This window comes from Melanaphis sacchari, unplaced genomic scaffold, assembly GCF_002803265.2.
Source record: "Melanaphis sacchari strain LSU unplaced genomic scaffold, SCAv2.0 Contig54_pilon_pilon, whole genome shotgun sequence".
Taxonomy (NCBI): Eukaryota; Metazoa; Arthropoda; class Insecta; order Hemiptera; family Aphididae; genus Melanaphis; species Melanaphis sacchari.
This window is the reverse complement of record NW_020271380.1, coordinates 2,947,527-2,970,529: the sequence shown is the minus strand read 5'-3', so window position 1 is coordinate 2,970,529 and position 23,003 is coordinate 2,947,527. Positions and strand designations below refer to the sequence as shown.

Below are 23,003 nucleotides of genomic sequence, written 5' to 3'. Positions count from 1 at the left end.
TAGTATACACAAAATATGGTTGTGGGTTGATGTACTTCTAGATATAATGTTGGAGAGGTAAACCTTTAGTGATATAAGCATATTAAGACTTAAGAATAAGAGTCGATAAGAGGGAAACTAACGGACTAATGATAGAATTTAATTGTGCGATGAATTGAGATAATATAATATTAGAAACAGAATAGATAGAGACAATTTAATTAATGTTGACTCTGGATACTTTTGTTTAATATTATAATACGAGTATAATGTTATATTCGTATTTTAATTGTTTAAATTATTAACTCGTTATGATTTGACATGTTTTTTCCGAAAGATATAATAGACCTTATGTTTGTTTAGTACCGACTCAAACCACAGAACTACAAATAAATGGATTGATAATAGAATTTAAGGTCAAATGGGACCAACTTTGTAAGAAAAATATAGCATGTAGTTTAACAACAAATATTGCAACATTTTTATAAAAAGGTAGTTAAATAAACACATAAGGTCTCATATTTACAGGTATTGACTATCACTTCCTGACAACGTTGGTTCTTAGCAAACTATAGCAGGGTACAGAGGACGTATAGTTAATTAAGATAAATCAAATATAATAATATTATTGTACTATATAATATTCCACACACAAAGCTTGTTAAAGTTATCGCGCACACTGAATATTTAGGCACGGTCAAAGATCAATAAAATGTCTGTATTTACTATGGCAAAACAAAAAATAAATTTGAGATAGTAAAAAAATTAATAAATAAATGAGTGGAATGACGATTAATTAATATAACATAAAAATCGAATAAAACTTTAAAAAAATAATGTTGAAAATAAGCTGATGGTAAAACTCTCAAGGTTTTTTTTGATACAAATTAAAAGTAAAAATTGTAATTTCACCATCACATAGTAAATAGAGGTATTTAAAATATTTATTATGTTAAACATATGAAAAAAAAAAAATTAAAAATTAAAATTTTAATTGAAAAATAGTTGTTTCAAGTGTGGACTATAAAAAAACACGCCAGAAAACGGTTGTCGTTAGTAGGGTACTAGTGAATATAGCAAGTGGTGACGAGGTAGCAACGGTGCTAAGTCCAGTAGATGTGAACGCGGCTGGACTACCCTCCAGATTGGAAGCCGGTCCCACGCCAGCCGCAAATCCCATTGTCAGAGGTATTAGGTTCTGTTCATAATTGCCAGAGAACAGATGGGCCCAGGGACCTCGAGCGAATACCATCACGTCGTCACCTCCGTGGGTTTCGATTCGTAATGGCACCAGCTTTGGATACGTAAACGACAGATCATCTAAAAATAGAAAATACAATAATACTTTATATAACTAGAGCTGCATATTATCATGATATTAAATCATATGGTCTTTTAAAACTAATAAATTGAATTTAAAAAGGATTATTATCTTAATTTTTCAGTTTTTAATATTATTATTAATAATAAATAAAAATTGCGATACCAAAACCAACTGCTGTAGATTACCAAAGGTACGAGACTATATATTGTTTTCCTCCAAAAAAAGAAAGGTATTTACCATTTTCCATCACTTTTTTATTTGAACTAGAATCGTGTCTATTTTCTTCTAAATATTATACAATTATTTACTATTTTTTTTTTTTAAATTAAAATTATTACTTCCATTATTATAATATATAAGTAATTAAAAATTTGATAAAAATTTGTATTTTATATTTTGATTTAAAGTTATTATAGTTTTTAATTATTATAACTTATATGCTTGTTATTACATCATATTGAACACTTGGCTAGGAAATTATGAGTACCTATTAAAAATAATAAGAGGGTACTATTTATTTTTTAATAATGGAAGGAAATGGTAGTCTATACGAGTATAGTTTTTTTTTTTTTTTTTTAAATAAGGGATAAGAGATATATCGTTTTTGGAATAAAAAACCAGAGATTATTACGACTAATGTTTATGGCATGACGTTGTCAATCAGTATCACTTCTATATAAATGTTTAATACGTTCTTAAAAAAACATTTTTGTAATATAATATATATTATGTATAATGAGAGTATGTATGATGTAGTAGTGGTATATAAAATCGGTGTATTTTTATAATCTGAGATATCCGCACAAACTATTAATTGATTTATTTAAACTTATACGATAGATAAAAATACCTTTATAGGTAACTTTGTTTTTTTATGCTCATTAAGATAACTTTTAATAATGAGTATCTGAAATCTTTATACTTTTAAATTGCTGATCTTAAAGACTTCGAATATGGATTTTTTTAATGGTTTTATTTTAAAATTAAAAAAAAATTTTTTTGTAATAAATTTGGATATTTAAATTTTGAAAATCAATTGTTTAATAATTTTATTTAATTCTGAATTTATAATAATAAATATATTTTAGCAACAATATATTTTTTACCGATCAAAAACAGAACTGTGATTTTCCTCTGACTTAACGCCACGATAAGCCTTAATTTCGAAAATCCAAGTGAAGAGTGCACGTTTACGAGTATATATATATATATACCTATATATATATATATATAGGTAAAACGAATTTTGATTTTTCCCTCCCATCCGTCACTTAACTACTGTAAAAAAAAAATATTATTTAAAAAAAAAAAATCAAATTTTTTGCACGTGTTATTTCCGATTTAGTAATGATAGATTTTTATTAGTTATTTTACAAACCCTGACAGTTGAATTGAATTATTTTTAGTTTTGACAAATCTATTAAGTCATTTCAACTTATAACAAAATTTTATTTAACTTCGAAATTAATTTTTGTCATTCAAAATATTATTTAAATCGTTCCTCAAATACATGTTTAAATTTTGATTTCATCTACTAGATATTTGGTTTAGTTCGAGTATTTATATATTACTAATTTTAATAATATGACTAGTTCGTATCTTATAGTTTTACTAGGCATTGAGCTATTTAAGATATTATAAAAATAACAAAATGTCATTTTTGCTGTATGATTCACGTCATAATATTTTCGCGTATTGTTTTTATCGATCAACTAATTAAAACTTTATTACTATAAAATGTCTTAAACGTGAAAAATAATATCGAGCATATGGCCTTTCCCTAGTAGCTCTACATGCGATCACTTGGTTCATGAAATTATTTATTCCCTGAACATATATTGCTCCATCAAGTTCGTAGAGAATAATTTCTTCACTATGATCCAACAAATTGCGATAAAATTCAAAAAAGTTTATCAAATTCTGATAAACTCATGACTTACTGTATCTTTATGATAAAAAATCATACGGTAACTAATCGCAAAATTGATGTGGGTAGATTTGGTCGCCACTTATTTTATGGGGCAATATGTGATCAGGTAATGAATAATTTCTTAAACCCAGTGATCGCATGTGGAGCTAATAGAGTGAGGCTATATGTCCAATATTATTTTTCATGTTTAAACCTCCAATCTCTTCTGAAGAAAATGTTATTTTTACATAAATAAATTTGATCTATATAACAGTTTTAAATCAGCGTTCTTTTTGAAACACTCTATATTTGTATCTAAGAACTAATTATGTCATTATAACGTTAAAAAATACCTATGTATCATTATAGTGATACTGTATTCCTGTGTTTGAACAATATATAACATTATTTCACAATATTGCGATCTAAAGAAGAGAAAAAGATAATAAAAAAATATATTAATTTATATTGAGCAATATTGCATTTAGTACTACAACTACAAACATAACATAAAAAACGATATTGATAATTTCTACAAGTTAAAGTATACAAAAGGTCATATTTTTTAAATCAATGTATAAGATTAAAAATCTTACTATAATAACAACGATTTAGAGTTGTTCTTACGAGTATAATCAGGTACTAATAATTTCCAATTTAAATTATTATTTTACACATTAAATTTATCATTATCACGTCCATTTTATAATTTTCTCTTTACGAACAATAAAATAGGCCACAAAATGATATAATTAACACATAATACGTATTAAAAATGTATTTGCGTTTACAAAAATTATTTATAACTGACTTTATAATAGGTCTTTATAATTTATTATTTTTAATTTATATTACTTATAAATATTTTAAAAATCAAAATCGTTACATTCTAAAACAATATTCCATATTATACCGATATAAAATCATAGTTAAAATTTTATCAAAAATACTGATTAAAAAAATATAAACTTGCATGGAAAACTTCATATAAATTGAAAGTCATAATATTATATATATATATATATTATATATCAGAGAGAAACATATCATATACCTACACATCGAACAAAATACTTTAATTACTTTTTATTAATATACAAACGAGTCAACAACGTACCTATAATAAGAACAATAATAAAGTCACTTTTGAATGCATCTTTTTAAATATATGCTCCAAAAAAAGTCCAGACATTAAGTAAAATAGGTTTGCGATGTCTCAAATAACTCAAATAACTTTCTATGGTTATTAGTCAAATCATTATTTCTAATATTTAGTATATAATTTAAGAACAATAAAACCTATAAACATTTTATCAACTGATTTTTAAGTTATTTAAAAAATTTAAGCAATATCCAAACTTAGTTTCAAAAAAAAAGAAAGAAAAATTATCAAGAAAACATAACATAATTTACAAAAATATACAATAATTCACAAAATAAATTGGATACATAAACCACTCTGTAGATGTTATTTTACATTTACGAAATATAAATTAAAAAATTTAAATGATACTTGATATTTTAAATTAAATGATAAAACGCTCTTAATCCGGTTTAAAACCATAAAATAGTATTACTTTCAATTTAAGATCTGTAGATACCTAATACGTATGTCGTATGATATTATAATCCAATGATAAATGTTGTTTTCGCTTAATGGATTAAAGCTACTATAATAGTAATAGCGTTAGTTAATGATACTTGTAAATAGTTTGTTTTCGATTGGGCACTCACTATTATTTATAATATATACTTATTTATTTACTTACTAAAATATAAAATCACTTGTCAAACGATTTAATTTCTTCAAAAAATGAATGTTGCTCTTATTATAATATTAAATTTTACATATACGAATATAACCTTAGAGAACATGAGTATGGAAGAAACTGTTGCTTATAATTATGCTGTGTGAATTTCTTCGAATATAAATTAAATTACTATTAACGTAATTCATTTAAAAGAAACAATTACATTTTTTTTTTTTTTTTTTTTTTTATAACTGATGCAATAATAGATTATTATCAATGTAATTAGTTAAAATGTTTAAAAAGTGCGTCGTAATATAAAATGTACAATGTATTTTAAGCACACGTCTTAAATTTTTTTAATAATGAATTCATTATTACTACTCGTACTTAAATTAATTAATTAATTTGTATAGTAAATTAAAATAACTATACCCAGCGTTCGTATTGCATGTAAAATCAAATATCGTTCTTAAAATAAAACATAAATCACTAAAAAATTACCCTATTGTAATTCTAAAAAGCTACAAAGTTCGTAATCGTATCTATAGTAAAGCCATTTGTAGTATAGTGAATACTTTCAAAAATAGAAGTACAATTCAATTCTATCGTTTATTTTGACTACCTATAAAAAACACCATTAGCTTTATAAAATATATTTTGGAAATGTCTTAGTGCTTTATCCTCAATATAATGAATATACATTGATGAAAAATGCATCAACGATTTGTTGTCGATTGAGTGTTTTCATGCAATATTTATGTATAGAATAACAAAATATTTTCACAATATTATTTAGGTTCATTTTTATTCACAATGGTTTTAGGTGACTTTATTTTTTCGGAAACGAAAATAATATACGATAATCATTTTAATATTTTATTGAACACGGTGACAATTTATGATATTTCCGAAAACGTTCCAACCTAGTACGAATAACTATTAAAATATGGAAATTACTTGTATCAGCCTTGGATAAATCCCGGCGGGCGCAATTCACATCGGGCTGTAGATTTTCTGGACCATTGGCATAGCTGAGTGTAGTAAATGGCAAATTATCAAGCCCAAGTAACCCCGAAAAACTCAAAATATCGTTGCCCCTGTCCGGATAACCTGCCATTGTCATGGTATGTGAATGATCAGAAGTAACGACGATTAGTGTGTCGTCTTCGCTGGTCATGTCGACAGCTTGTTGAACGGCTTTGGAGAACTCAACAGTTTCATCCAAAGCTAACCTGGCAATTGTTTCGTGATGCGCAGCATCGATAAGTCCACCCTCAACAAACAGGAAAAATCCGTTTTTTTCTTTCTTCAAAATATCTATGGCTTTTTTAGTCATTTCGGTCAAAGTAGGTTGTATATTAGCGTCCGCTTTCAAACGATATTTCATATGACGTTTCTCGAAAAGTCCTGAAACGTAAGACATGCATTATAAATATATTATGCTAAATGCCTAAATATTGCCATAAAACAACATCTGTATGATTATTTATCTAATTAGATTTTATAATTTTAGACTAAACTGTTTAAAAAACCCTAACCAGAGTAAAAAAATATTAATATTTTTAAAACTTATAATTTATAAACGTTATAAACTTATTTTTTCAAGAGGCTTCATAAGGTCGTTTAAAAGTATATGTTTTTACATAATTGATTTTTTTTTTATTTGATGAACTTAAATTGAAGAAAAATTATTCACTTTCTCTCCACATCTAAAAAAAAAGAAAAAGACATCAAAAGATAAAAAAAAAAAAGGAAATTGAAATGGCTAAAAAAATGTTTTGACAAAATACTTTTTTTATGCTGTTTTACATTTGTTTTGGATTAACTACTCATAAAATATTTAATATATTATATTCATACAATATAATAAACAAGAAATGTTATTCGTATTTGCTTACCCAATAAATAATCGGTTTTAGAAGGGTCAACACTTAATAGTTGTTCTCTGTTTTCAACGTATGCCGATTTACCGTTTCCAAAACGTTTTTCCTTATCTTTCTTCCAAAATTGTACGAGATCCATATCAATTCTTGATCCATTATGAACTGTATCATTAAGGAAAAACATGTTACGACCTCCACCCAGTATCACCTAAAAATAAATAATTTATTCATATTTAACGTTTTATTGAATTATTTATTGTTTCAAGAATCATTTTATATTATAACCAAATCATAATAATATTTAATGTTTTTACTATGAATATTTAAATATAATTAATGTCGATATATCTTGCATAAAAAAATTAATTAATTAAGAAACAAATACTATTCATAATATTTGAATTATTTCTTATCTTTAAAAAAAATATATCGTATTATTAAAATATAATATACCTAAGCTTTTAATCATATACGATATTCTATTAAGTCATATAATATTATTTCAACAATCAAGATATTATTTTATACAATCAAAATTCACGGAGTATAATAATTTGGATAAATACGTATACCTAGCATCAAAATAGTATAAATTAATAAAATGATAAAATTCGTACAATACAATAAAGTATGACTATACACAGTAAGATAACTTAACAAGATCAATTTAAAATTTTATTGTTTAAATAAATCTTGAATTAGTCATATAGATTTAATGCTTGAACAAAAGATAAAAAAAGGCTTTAATCAATAATTAACAGATGAAAACGTGAGGTTTTCATTCTGAAAAATATTACAGAACAACACGTATAAATCTAAGAGTGACGACTGTATCAAGGACTGACCCGAATTTATTATCCATTTATCCGTGACAAAGCTGTTAAGTGGTTATCGTATTACCACAGTTATCGGTCAGTAGAAACATCACGCAGTAGTCTTTAACAAATGGGTGATGGAGAACAAAAAGTGTGAATTTAATTTCAATAATCGCTAAGTTAAGTATGAAAAAAAAAAAATTAAAATAAAATATATGATATTTTAGATTCTGAGAGGAACGACAAATGTATTGAATTTAAATGATGTTTTTTTTTTCTTTTAGGACAATAAAAATGATTAGATTTTTAACTTCAATATCTTTTATAGGTAGTAAAAAAAAAAATTAATTAGTACAGATTAAAAGTTAAAATACCCAATACTTTCCTTAATAAAAATAGAAAAACAAACAAACATTAGGAAAAATGGAAATTTTTACGCAATTGGTCAGTATAAATACATATATATTGTTATAATTCAAAAACGAATATCTTAAATACTAAAAATACTCACCAAATATTTATAATAGCATTTTCTATATGTTTTTAATATTTTTAAGCTATATCTAGACTTTAAAATTTTTATTTTTTTTTTGATGAATATCAATAAAAACGTTTTGGGAAAAATTAAATTTAACATAAGGTTTAATTTGTTTATTATTTGACCAAAAAATCTAAAATATATACCAGCATATTTTTTTTTATAGACAAACAAAGTTTAGATTTGTATAAAATTAGATAATAAAACAAACAAAGAATAAATACCAATTTTAATTATTTTGTTTTTATTCAACAAAAATTAAAACAAATTACATAAATAGTAATGACAAAAAACATAACATGAAATAAACTTATAATAATACAGGCTTACAAATCATCCTTGCTCATAATTGTTTTTATGATTTATATTATTACTTTAATATTTACAAAAATGAGCATTAACTAGTTAGTTTATTTCCTTATAAACTTATGAACCTAAGGAGTTTAATTAACAATTGAAATAACTTAGCTTTTTGTAGTTGATATTAGAAATTTGTTTAGTAAAATTATAAATTATAAATTGTATTGTATTAATGTTTTATGACCTTCAATTGCTATATTATATAAAAAAATAATATTTTTTAAATTATTAATTTGAGATAAGTATAGTTTAAATTAATAAATAATATATCATGTAACGTAAAAGGGTATTTACACTGTACAATGTGCATATTGATAAAAATTAAATTAAATTATTTTTTATAATTTAGTAAATTAAAAGTACATAGGTAGTCATTCTTTATGTGATTTACATACTAATTAAAAAAATAAATAAATTAACTGAGTTACGTTAGTATTTTTTTCTATATTAAATATTAACTTATCGAGTTAAATTTATAACTTGTTAACGATTAATTTCTAACTTATCGATCTTGTGCTCTTTTAACTTAACTAAACTTGAATTAAATATCTTCATTAACTTACATATTAAACTTTACCTTACCTTTACATATTTCACACATACCTAAAAGTAATTTACTTAATGACAAGGTATACTCAATACTTATATTTTATAGCAAAGCAATTATCTTCATTACCCCTTTTTATTTATACGATTTCAAAGTAAACTTGTCTAGTACCTATGTACTATATAATAAAATAATATACCTTCAATGTATAAAATAAAATAGGAGAATTATTTAGCGGCACCTTCTCAGTTCTCACTAATCAAGTCTGACATGGGTCACAAAAAAAATTTCCAAAGTTAGTCACGAGTTTAAAAAAAAAAAAATCGAAAAATGTGTTGACGTGCACAAAGTTTTTTGAAAAATAAAAAAACAATGCAATACTCATACTTGCCTTTATGTCAATCCCGGGGCTTTTGGTTATTAGCTGTTTGGCTATGTCCTCGCACTGCGTCACATCTGTCAGTTTCGCCGCCTTTGCCAATTCGACATCCGACTCCCAGTCTCGGTTCGCCGTGTGTGCATATAGCCCGGCCGGGGATGCGTGCGTTACACGGGTAGTAGTCACCAATCCGATGGCTTTACCCTTAGCCATCGACCATTCGGCTATAGACTGTGTCTGGTTTCCGGGCGCTTTAGACCCGGGACAGTCGTTCAGCTTCACTGAGGCCGACAACCCGATCGTTTCATAGTTGGCTTTCACACCTGACAAGTAAGCGGTGGCCGTGCATGCCGAGTCGGATACTTGTTTGTCCACGCAGTAGGTCTACAACAATAAGTAACACGTATGTGAATTTAAAGAACTGCCCAAAAATGCATTCATTACGCCATCCCGTTGTCATGTTAATAGCCGATATCTGATATAAAAGTACAAACAAAATGTCGTTAGAGTCTAGAGAAATAATTTTGTACCAGCGAACATGTTTCTACAGATGTATAAAAGTATCATGAAAGAACAAAATTAAAAAAAAATAAATACCTAATTTAATTTGTTTATTTTTTTTTCACAATCATTTTGGTGATTTTGTTATATCAACCATTTACCATGACTTTTTCTTACATACAATTAAAATTCATTCGTCAAATTAACGTTGTAAAAATATTAAAAATGTATTGGTGCAGTAAAGCCATTGTTTTACTACTTTTGAGATTGTCTTGGAATGACAAACGTACGCTTCGATTTATTTCTCAGTAACGTCTGTGCGTATCGTTAGATCGCTTTAGTTGAATAAGAAATAAGAATACGTGAGCATCGCTATTGTGTGTATATGATTTTAACATTAACCCTATCTTGCACATCTCTACTCATGTATGAATAATTTGGTTGACAAATAATCCAATATTCAAACACGTATGTAGCAAACTATATTAAGCAAATATAAATTTATTTGTAAGTATTTGAAGTTTAAATAACATTAGTGAAGTGATAAAAGCTAAACCGTTCAATGTGTGGTTTTTTACTTTTTTAATCCGTCCGTGTAAACTTAAAACACTTATTAATAAAAAAAAAATTAAAAAATTAGTTCAATATTTAACAAAAATATAATATAAAATATAAATTGACATTTAAACATTTAAAAATCAAAAATTAGTATTAGTCACAACAAAAAATATAAAGAGGAAAAAATAAATATGTATGTTACAAAATATTAGAATTGCGTGTATCATAAATGTTCCTAAAAATTCAGTACTTTTCATCTTTTAAAATAACCAATAAAATTATAGTTTTTTTATACGAACATATAAACCATGATTTTTAGTTCAATAAGTATAAAATTCAATATTTTGAATTTTAACTGTGTAAAAACTCGTCTATATTAATATTATAAGTACCATTATGTATTAATAAAAATTAATTTACTAAAATATTATAGTGTTTGTTTAATTAAGGTTTTTTACACTTAACATGTTTGACTGTATAAAAAAACGTATAGTAAGCCAATTTTTTATTTTATTTATATTTTAAGAAGAAAATGTATATAAATACTGTTATATATATATAAGCGTAGAAAGTACGTATGGTGAAAGAGTATAAATTATAAATAAGAAACTATGTATTGGTAAAACTTAACCCTACAATGCATGATTTTTTTTTTTTTTTTTTTTAATGTTTTTTTGGGTTGTTATATTACTCCTTATTAAGGGAAAAATACTTAATAAATTTTTTTGGTATTTTAAGTCCCTAAAAAACGAATTTTTTAGTTTGTTGCCTGTGAGCAACACTATGCATTTACGGGTACAACATAATTAATTATCAATAAATTTAAAAATGTATATCTTGAAAAGTTTTATTGTTTATTGATTAACTATAAATATAATAAAATAATTGTCTAACTTGCCAATTACAAAACAAAGTATAATTTTTTTTTAATTTAACATAAAGTAGTAATCAATGTAGTATCAATATGTAACAAAAAAATATATAGAAATAAAAATAATAAAAAATTAATAACCTTTTTGGTATAAACTTAGAACAAAAATGTAATTGACTGACCTGCCAATACATAACAAAATAATACAAAATAACTAATATAAGTAACAAAACAACTAATATAAGTCACAAAAAACTAAAATAATATCTTTTATGATAAATATTTATTTTTAATTATAAAATAAAATAATAATGAATTTTTATGTTGTATGCCTTTTATATGTTATATAAAAGTACAATAAAAACAGTCAAAAACTCAAAATGTCAGCAAAATGTACAACAAGTCGTAGAACAGCGATAGACAGTAAAACGCAAGTGGTTGTCTATTAGTAATCATTTGTTTATATTATCACATGATAACATAACGGGAATGCATAATGTTGCTCACAGGCAACAAAGTAAAAACTTAGTTAGTACAATACTACGAATCGACAAAATGTCAATTATTCTATACTAACTGACTTATTACAGTGTAGGAAACACAAAAAAATTTTTCCCAAAAGTATTATATAAAATATCACTGATTTATTGTACTGTGAAAATGCATACATCAGTGAAAAAATTGATAATGCCGATAACGATAAAACAATATTGAAAAAAGCTTAAAATAAATATAATTAGTTATTTCCATACTATTATAATCACCATAAAATGAATATATACCATCTTAAGTACTTTTAAAAGTATTTATAAACATTTTACAAGAAGTATTTTAGATATTAGAGGCTATTATACACATTGTTGCCCACAGGCAACACCATGCATTGTAGGGTTAATTTAGGATTCAAAAGCAAAATTAGATTATTTATTAAAATACTAAATGTTGATATTTTTGTCTAAGTATTTTTATTTCAGATTTATTTCTTACCAAAGCTATCAAGGCAAAGAAAAAAATAATTACTAAATACAAATTAATAAATACAAACTAAATAATTAACCAAATAAAGTAAAAGAATAATAAATTATTTAATGCAATATCTGGACTGAAATTATGTCTTAAAGTGAAGGATGTATGAACAGATTTATTCTGTTTTAACTATATTTGCCACTTATCATATCATTCTGACTAATATAATATATCACATAGAAATATATTCAATTTTAACATTCAATAGATACATTTTATACCTAAGAAAACGAAAGTACATATTTTATATTTTATTTATTTGTATTTATTATCTTGTTTGTACTATAATTTAAACAACACATAATTTAATTTACAAGTTATAACAATTACAAATATATATATTTCTAAATTTATGATAATATTGGCAACCAACATTTTTGACATTTTACTATCACTTATCACGTATCAAACGTTTAATGTTTTACTAAAAAAAACTATAATTCATGTTTATTTAAATTATTTCAAAGTTTGGTAATTTTGTTTACATTTCTTATATTAACAACAAATATAATGAAAACTTACATTAATTTTATTTAAAATATTTACCAGAAATTATTATAATTACAATCAATATAAAATAATATTACACACATTTTATTTTGATTTTTTACGTTTTTATTACCGTTAACTGAAATTTTAATAATTAACTGTATTGTTTATTATTTATTTAGGATTCTCCTTTCTCATATCGCACTGTTTTTGACAGCTGTCATCCCAGTCACCGCACATTTAATTATGCATTATACCTTTGCACTTTGACCACATTTTTCTTAGGACTCTAATAATTAACACCATTACCCTTGTCATCAACACTGACAAAATCGTCAGATAAAGTATTGATCAAAAATTTAAATTCAATTACTATTAAAATAATACTTAAAACTAAATGTTGAATAATAATAATTTTTAGTCACGATAAAAATATATAATTTTTTAAACTATATTATTAATAAATAATTATCTTAAAAAAATAAATATTTTTCTTAAAATTGGTTACATTTTGATTATCATTACGCCTTTTATGTTTTGTTGAAAATTAAGTAATTCTGAATAATTTTGATGTATCATACGATAAACAAAAATATTTAGGTAGTTTGTGTTAAAAAACTTACAATTACTTTTAAACTCTGTGTTATTTTATATTATATATTTTTATTAAACTTATTAAAATAATTGACTTTAAATAGAGTTATTATTGTAAATCTAATGAATTAAAATATTTTTAAGTATAGCATTACTGTATAAAACATTAGCTCAATTAAAATTTATTTTAAACATATTTGTATATAGGTTTATAAATATAATGTTATATGTATATATTATAAGTCATGAAAATAGTATTAATTCATGAATTAATCTAAAACGTTAAAAAACGACTAAGTGATTAAATAATTAACAGTATTTTCAAAAAAAAACCTCTGTAGCCATTTAAAACTAATTGTATATTGTTAACTTAAATAAAAAAATTGCTATATTGCTTTAACCTAAACTCGCAAGTGAACACAATATTAGTTAACTTCATAATAACATAATTAAAATCAATTTTATAGTTTTAAAAAAAATGTAAAACTATCTTAACATTAATTATTTAAACAACAACACATATCACACCAATAACATAAATATAATTATTTTAAAAATTCAATATATTTCAAATTTGAGTGAAGATATTGTAAGACAAGTGTCTTGAAAATTTTTTCTTATTTATTTAGTTTATTCAAATATTACCTTTGACATGCCGACAAATGGGAATTTCTCGAAACTCAAGTATTCATTCTCGCCGGAACGTTTTTCCATTTGACCTTTATAGATACGCGAAGCCACCAACGTCGTCACTGACATACCATCACCCAGAAACATGATTATATTTTTGGCGACGCCTTTTTTATTCACATACTTGAATTTTTCGGCCACCTTCGTCTTACCATTTTCGATCCAGTACTGTTTATCTACATGAAAAAAAAAATCCAAGCTGTAATTATTTTATTCCTGCCTTTGTATATGTGAATATAATATACATAATACATGTATATTCCGTGAAATAACAATTCACTCAAGACTCAAGTCCGATTTTAATAAGTGCTGGTTGTATAATAGTGAACGTGAATGAATTTCTTTCAGATGATTCGATTGTGTTGAAAGTCGAGAACAATATATTATAATGCATTTGTGCCAGAAATATTTAAAATGATTTTAAAAATGAAATTCAGTAAGCAAGGTCTACTTTATTGAGAAAATTGATAGTAATAACTGAAAAAAACTTAAACTAAAATAAGATGAGGTACAGAACTTTATTGTACTATAAACTATATTTTTAATTATTTATAAGGATAAAAAAAAAAAAATAGGAAATGTATAAAGTTAGGCAACTAATTTCAGAATTACATACAAATCAAAATTAGAAACGAATTCCAAATAAGCTACTTCTTATTATTATTCAACATTTTACATGAAATAGGGTGGATAATAAATAAACGCACACATACATATTATGTATATACATACTATAATTGTTTTTAAATAAAAATTCGAAAAAATTCATAGGTAGTACTAATGATTATTTTGTTTATTTTGAAACATTTAAATGTTTTTCATGTGAAACAAGTTACGTCTATATTAAAAAAAATAAATAAAGATTAGATTTTCGAAAACCAAAATGAAATTAATGTGTGATCAATCTTATTTCAGCATAAAACGATTGAAAAGAAGCAAAGAATATCATATGTATATTATGAAACATATTGATATAACTTTTATTGAAATCGGCCTAGTAATTTCTGAGATTAGCTGTTAAAAACTTGCGTTCAGTACGGTAATGTGTTTTTGTTTATTTACACGAAATTACTACAGCTGTAAGTTTTCTGGAAAGAGGACCTTACAGATGTTTTCGCATAAAAGAAATGTTTACTGTAATTGTTACATATTATTATTATAAATTTTATAGTTTCAAAGTAAAAATGTTTTTAGTTTTTAAATAAAACTTTGATCGATTTATTTGTTGAGCAGTTTTTAAACTGAATTGTATGGTAAAAATTAAATTAATTCATTTTTGTAATTTTAATATATTTAAAAAGTAATAATCGTTGAAACTTTAAACATAAATAATAATTATTAATTTCTATAGCTATGTAAATTTTTATACAAAATGAAGCCATTTTGCGGGTTTTTTTTTTTTTGGTGGGGGGAATACAAATTAAATAAGTCATAATTTCAACTGCATACAAACTAATATATCAAATTATTATAGCATTTAAAGAATAAAATTAAAATTTGAATCAACATTTTTTGTCTCGGAATATGTGATTAAAAATGTAAGCTTTCAAAGTTAATTTGATCCTAAAGATTAGAGTAAATCGACTCTTTATCAAATTTAAATTTTCATAACATTTCAATTTTAGAGTAAAATATGATTAAATTGTAATATTCTATATACTCGTAACTTGCATGTAAATTACAATATCGTAAAAAGCCAATACACAAGTAATATTATCAACTTAAAGTTTTAGAATAAGTTAATTTACCCTATTATTAAAACTATCAATGCGAGGTTTATATATCTAAACAAAAATTTGGTATGTTGTAAAGAAAGGGAAAAATAATGCACTACCATCATTTTAAGAAAAAAACTACTCAATATTTTTAATTTCATGACTCTTTCATGAAAATTGATGACTCATATATATATATATTTAAATATATATTTTATTATGAGTTTTTCACCATTATTTTAAAATTTAGGTATCTTAAATTAGATTAGGCACCAAAAATTCTAAGTTAGGCTAAAAATATAATATACCCTCCTTATTTATTATGAAGTATTATGATAGTAAATGTAAACTTTAAAGTAATAATAGATAAATTACCTTGCATAATAAGTAGTGATACTTAGTGTTACTTAAAATCGGTTAAGGTCGAAAAATCAAAATTTACCCAGCCCAAAAATATGTGTGTCGAAAAAAAATTACTATAAGTGGATAAATGCATAGTAATATAAAATAATTTATTTGTATCTTTGTAATATGACGATCATATGTGTTTGTGTATGTAATAATTTATTAAATAAACATGTTCATAAGTATAAATTAATGATTTACTTCTTAGCTGTAATAATTAGTTCATAATTCAATTATTACATAATAAAATTATACTAAATGAGTAAATGACCTATAAAAACATTTATAATCTTCTAACATTGGATTTTTTAGCGATATAATACTGCTACCAGCATAAATATATATTATTATTTTTATTATTCATATTATATAGGTCTAAAAAAATGGAAACTACTGAAAAATATATCATGAAATATATATTTATACATTCATAAAATTCTAAATTAATCATTTATTATGAAAAAAAAACTTCTTGGTAAACAATTTTATCACAATTTTTCGAAGAACCGTAATTTAAAATTGAAATATTTGACTAGATGATCTAATTTTTTATACAGAGTGTTTATTACTAGGTAATATAAAATAAATTGATAATAAAAATCGAAGAACTTAGTCTGCTGTATAGTAGCTAGAGTTTATATCAAAATTTACCAGACTTTTTTGAAAATTATATTGTATCTATGAAATGTTATTATATACAAAAAAAGTACCTAAATATATCTGATTTTTTACCATAATTTACTTTCTGAACTAAAAATTAGAGTATTTTTACTGTTTCGAAAGATAACGATAGACAAAAAAAAAAAACCAATAACATTGTACAAAATTATTTTACTTAAAATCTAAAATTGAAACTTTTTTTATTATTTTTATACCCTATAAGCTTTTAATATTTAATTGTTTAAGATAATGTTGTACAATTATTTTCAAGCAGATTCATGAAATATACTGTGAAAGTATTTATAGTAGTAATTGAAAAAATAATTGTTTGAGTATTAAATTATACACCTGCACTTAATTTATAATCAAAATAATAAATAAATAAATAAAATATATAACATTTATTCACATATAATTCAACAATAAGTGGAATTAACTAAAAATATTTATCCGATCATCATTGTGAGTTATAGACATCTGAATAGTTCGCATTTTATAAAAACCAAAGATAAAACAAATATATATATATACATACATAAAAGAACCGTCAAACACATTCAATGCAAACATAAATCACAATATTAATTAAAAATGAATGGATAATGCGATTCGAGCGTTGTCGTAAACAACTATAATAATAATTGATTTACCTTGTTCCGTGTAAACTTTTGCGTTGGCGGCATGCGAGCAGCATACATTACGACCTGAAAACGAATAACAGAAATGTAATAATATGAGTAATTAAATAAAACAGTCATTGCGACACAAAATACAACGGAACGCATAATATATTATTATGGTGGTTTGAAGATGTGTTATGCGAGAAACTACCAAGTGACTGGATTTTTGCGGTCGGTGGCAGCGGTTAAAGTTTTCACCAACGGCAGTTTATTATCATCTAAACTTTTCGGTTTCTTTGTGTGTATTTATTTTTTATTTTTATTTTTTTTTTTCAAGACATGCCGGTGTGCGAGTTTACCGAAAAACCCAGTACGATTTATTGCGTGACATTTAGACCACGTTTTTTCCCCTCGTGCCGACACACCGTTTGCCCTTTTTACACTATATACTACCTATCATCGTTTTCTTTCACTTAATCTGTAGAAATTACTTCATTCTTGAGTAAGTCATTCGTTTCAATTTAGAAAATTTCTACAAATGAGCCACCACCGTCGCCACACCGCTGACAGAATTAACAATATTTACACCTCACGCGTGTTCCCTCGTCAAGGCATTCGTTGTATCATATTCTCTCATATTATACTGTATAATATGTTTATAACTATATTGAATAAACATCTCTTGTACAACACATAATTATCGTCAATTCACTTGGTTGATACAACGTGGCATAGATGGCCTCACTTATTATAGCGATCAGCGTGATATAAAATTAGGAATATTCTATAAAACGTTGTCAACAAATTTTTAATGGGTTAGATTAGTAGCTGTGGACTTTTAACTATAATATGATTTATATAGTGATTCCCAATGAAGATAAAAGGTTAGAGTAGTAATAATTAGTATGCAAAGTATTTCATATTAAAGTGCACGTTGGATGTGCTTTACTCTGATGAATTTGAAGATCACCACATCGCATGCAAATGCGTGGATTAGGTAGAGTCGTGTAAAACTAAAATACAATCCTTTGAGAGTTTTAACTGAATATAGTCCTTTTCCACTAAACTGTATTTTTGATGAACACATTATAGTAATATGGCACTATATTATTACAACAACTAGACTAATGACTGTATTATGACTTACAATTTTGATAAAATATTATATAGTTATTATTGGTTTAGTCAGTAATCACTTAGGTATGTGAAATGTATTATTTAATTTTTAATCAGGTTATTAATCACTATTCAATCGATTTGTTAAATGAATTTCAAAGAATGCGCATGGACCCGGTACATAAACCACATTCGTAGGAAGTCGGAAATCTCTAGATTTCGAGACTGTTGGCACACAACGCATCACGCGCGTCGTCTCTAATGAGACAAATGAATATAATATACATAATAATAATAATTTATCTGTACCCGAGCCACCGCGAGCTTTTTTCTTAGCCCGCTAAAATTTAGTCCTACCGTGTATACATTACAAGACTAATCCTCCTGGTCATGTTTTTAACTATCCCAATAATAAGTAATACGCTATATTTTCAAGTATATAGATTTCCATAAAAAAGTCACCTATGTATTAATTATTCTTGATTTTTTATTACAATAAAACAATTTATACTCTGAGCAAAAAAGTGAAAATATCAGTTTTACAATAATGTGTAGTTTTTAATTTTTGAATTCGTTACTACCTTTAGGAGTAGGTAGTAAAAATATTTTAATTTCCAACTTTAAGAATGGTTTTTGGTAAAAAAATTTAAATATAGTTGGTATTTTGATAAGTCAAAAATAAAAATTGTTAAGTACTTGTAAAATTATTGATAACAATTTAAAAAAAAATTAAAATGTTTATATTAAACCAGGGTTTGTTAAAATTGATCTAATTTTATTTTATATAGCTCAAAAGTAAAAAAAAAAACAGTAAAAACTTTAAATTTTCATTCATTTTAAAATTTTTAATAACTGTTTTTAAGTTCGGTCAAAAAACTTGAAAATTGTGTACAAAACTTCACATTCATTTTTTTGATTATAGTTAAAAAAATATTAAAATACATTAACAAGACTTTTTTTAAACGTATTAAGTAATAATCTTGACAAAATTAGTAAGATACACGAACATTTTTAAATTATTTCGTAGTTCATCATTTAAAATCATTCAAAAACTATTAGTTACCACAAGAACTTGAAACTTTGCATTAAGCATATTATTAGTTTTTAAATATAAAGATATTTTAAACTATTTATATCACAAACATATTTACGTCATTCATAACCTTATTATTATAAAAGTTACCATCGTTGATAATGATAACAAATAATAATATATAATATAAAATAATGAATAATTTGATATAATTTATTTCTTAAATATTAAGTATAGTTATGCGATCAATAAAATAAATATAACATAAAATATCCTAAGCTGATAAATCGTCTTTTCTCAGAGTTGTTTTCCGTATACAATTATATATAAATATATATCATTGAATTCAAATTGATCACATTTATTAAAGTAAACCATTTAATGTCTACTATACGGACACATATAGTAGAGAAACTTGACTTTAAGACAAATTCAACAATTTTTTTATTGCATTTATTGCATATAATTCACTAAATATGATTTTAAATGTATTTCTGTTTATATAGTACGTATAATATATTGTATGTTATAACTTATAATACTTTTTCTTTAATAGAAACAATTTATTTTCATACTTTTTTTGAAATTTAGAAAAACTTCCATCACAGGCATAATAATTAATTTGCACCTATACGATACCCATAAAGCAATAAAGAAATATACCTATACTTAAAAAAATATTTAATTTTGGTATATTATAAGTATAGTTTATTAATATAAAATACCTTTCTATATAATATAATTTTTTTTTTTTTTAAGTAAGAAAAATCAAAAATAAAACAGTAAGTATTAATTTTTGACAAAGTTTTAAACCATCATATGATTTCCCTAGAGTATTAAGTATGTTATTTACGGTCGTATTTTTACCCGCAGACGAATGATATTCAAAGGACATAATAATTTCATTATTTTTTCCCCTTTTTATACGAAGTTCCGAAAACTTAGAAGATGCTATAAAGAATATGTGATACATGTAGTCGACTCACGTTAGAGTTTAATAATAAAAAAAAACTACGGATATAGTGCATAATTCGATTTATAGTGCCTTTACCTTTGTAACGATCAAGTTGATTGCATTACGAGCAAAACCTTAAAAAAAAAATCATCCAACAACTTAATGTGTTTGTTTTGGCACCTTTGTAAAAAGATATCACCTTCTCATAAATATTTAAAAACTAACGTTAACTACTAAGTATATTTTAATAGGTAGGTGTATTCGAATTAAATCAACAATGTTTTTTTGTGAATATTTTTTTCAAGCATTAAAAAATATTAACATTTTAACATAACACATTTAATGGTCAGATATCTTGACTGAATAATGGATTAAAGAAATAAAGAGATAATTTTTAGAATTTTTAAATAATTGAAATTTAAAACATGTAAAACAAAATTACTAAAAACTTATAATAGTGTAATTTAATATCAAGAGATTAATGTCAGCAAATTTAGTTTTGATTACTCTAAAAATAACATAATTAATTTAACGACTAATGGTTCACCTTTGCTTTTAAATGGATAGCAATTACATAACATATATTTCCTATGATGTTGGCAAAGTAAAATGGTCACTCAACATTTGATCTTCCTATCTTTTCCAGATTTTATAAATTATATTAAATAACACAACATTACTAATATTGGTTATATCTTTTAAATAATTAATATTCTGTTTTAAACATCAATTTTAAATGAATACAGTAATAACATTTAGAACTACTCAAAATATATAACTCTTAATTATAATTAATTATATAACCAAATCTAATCTTTATGTTCAATAAAAAAAAAAAAAATTTAAAAAGACGTCTCGGTTTGTTAAGTTTATTTTTTAATTTTTGCTTAACATTATAAATGTTAAAACACAAAATATTAATCGCTTATTTTTATTATTTTATTTATATTCTTAATAATAATAATGGTATTAATGACCATAACAACATTTAACAAGCCTAAAAAATCTATATACATACAATTCAATATTCAAAAAAATATACTATTAGCTTGTAAATTATTTGTATTAAATACAAATTTTAAATTTAAATGAAAAATTCTTGAAATATCTATTATTATAAGACAATTTACAAAAATGTATAAATAATCTGATAACATTTTAACAATCTAATGTCAAAATGTGCACGTATATTTCGCACCTATTAGTAGAACGATAAAAAGTGAAACCTATGTTAAAAGCATTAATTTATTTAAAATGTGGTCAATTTCTTATAGTTTTAAAAATGTCCTTCGAGAGTAGTTAAAACTTTAATTCTTATCATACATATAAAAGTTTGTAGTAAGTAAGTTCAAATCAGTCGTTATAAAGTTTTTGTAATCCCCAGTTGTTAGTACTATGTTAGCTGGTTAATATAATCGTTACTTGATGGAAAAAAACCTCTGTTGGATTTTTAATAGTTGTAGAAAACGTAGGAAAATACAATAATCATAACTTACTGTTGTATGTTATGACGAAGAACAAACAGCACACAAACGTTATCCATGTCACATACAGCGAGCTGGTGTGGAGCATTGTGAAACAGAGTACGGGACCGCCGACCGATGAATACTAATATGCTTACATAGCCTATACCTAGTATACCTACTACGACAGTGGTTTTATATTTTATAGTAACAGTTAACAAACCGGTTTTTATTTCATTCAAATACTGCTATCATTATAAAAAAAAAAAAAAAAATCAATAAATATGCTTAAATACAATTTAATATACAAGTACATAGAGTACACAAACACATTTTGTACTGATAAAAAATATACTGATAGTAATAAATCTATTAATACTTATATATAATGCAGAATCTGCGTTTATAAAAGTAATTATTAGATAATAAAAATTGATAGCAAAAAAAAAAAAAAAATTATTCAAAATAAAAATAATATGAAACCAATCAAGATATTTAACGTTGTTAATATTACTTAATCTAACAAACACCAACAACCAAAATAACATAATAGAAGTCATTAACAACATATATATATATAAGGCAATACTAATAAGTATTAGGAAATATTAATTTTAACTTAAATTCATAACATCATAACTTTAAAATAAATTTGTGAATAATAACCTACTTTCTAATTTTAATTCGATAGGTAAATTAAAAATACTGTGTGGTTCACCAATGTTATGTTATAAAAAATATTATACAATACAAATTCATTCATAAATATTAACTTGGTTTCGGACGAAATTAAAAAAAAAACAAACGCCTATTACTCGTAAA

General features: G+C 24.3%; 1 protein-coding gene across 1 annotated transcript; it reads right to left on the bottom strand.

Annotated features, from left to right (window-relative positions):
- Positions 1 to 596: 596 nt before the first annotated feature.
- On the bottom strand, positions 597 to 22,355 carry LOC112599765 (alkaline phosphatase-like). Its single transcript, XM_025346824.1, has 7 exons — positions 22,215 to 22,355; positions 17,645 to 17,698; positions 14,170 to 14,390; positions 9,498 to 9,869; positions 6,862 to 7,054; positions 5,921 to 6,370; positions 597 to 1,299 (listed from the first exon to the last, which is right to left on the bottom strand). The coding sequence occupies exons 1-7, from the start codon at positions 22,288 to 22,290 to the stop codon at positions 1,001 to 1,003; spliced, it is 1,665 nt and encodes a 554-aa protein (XP_025202609.1). The 5' UTR covers positions 22,291 to 22,355; the 3' UTR covers positions 597 to 1,000.
- Between the last annotated feature and the right edge of the window lie 648 nt (positions 22,356 to 23,003).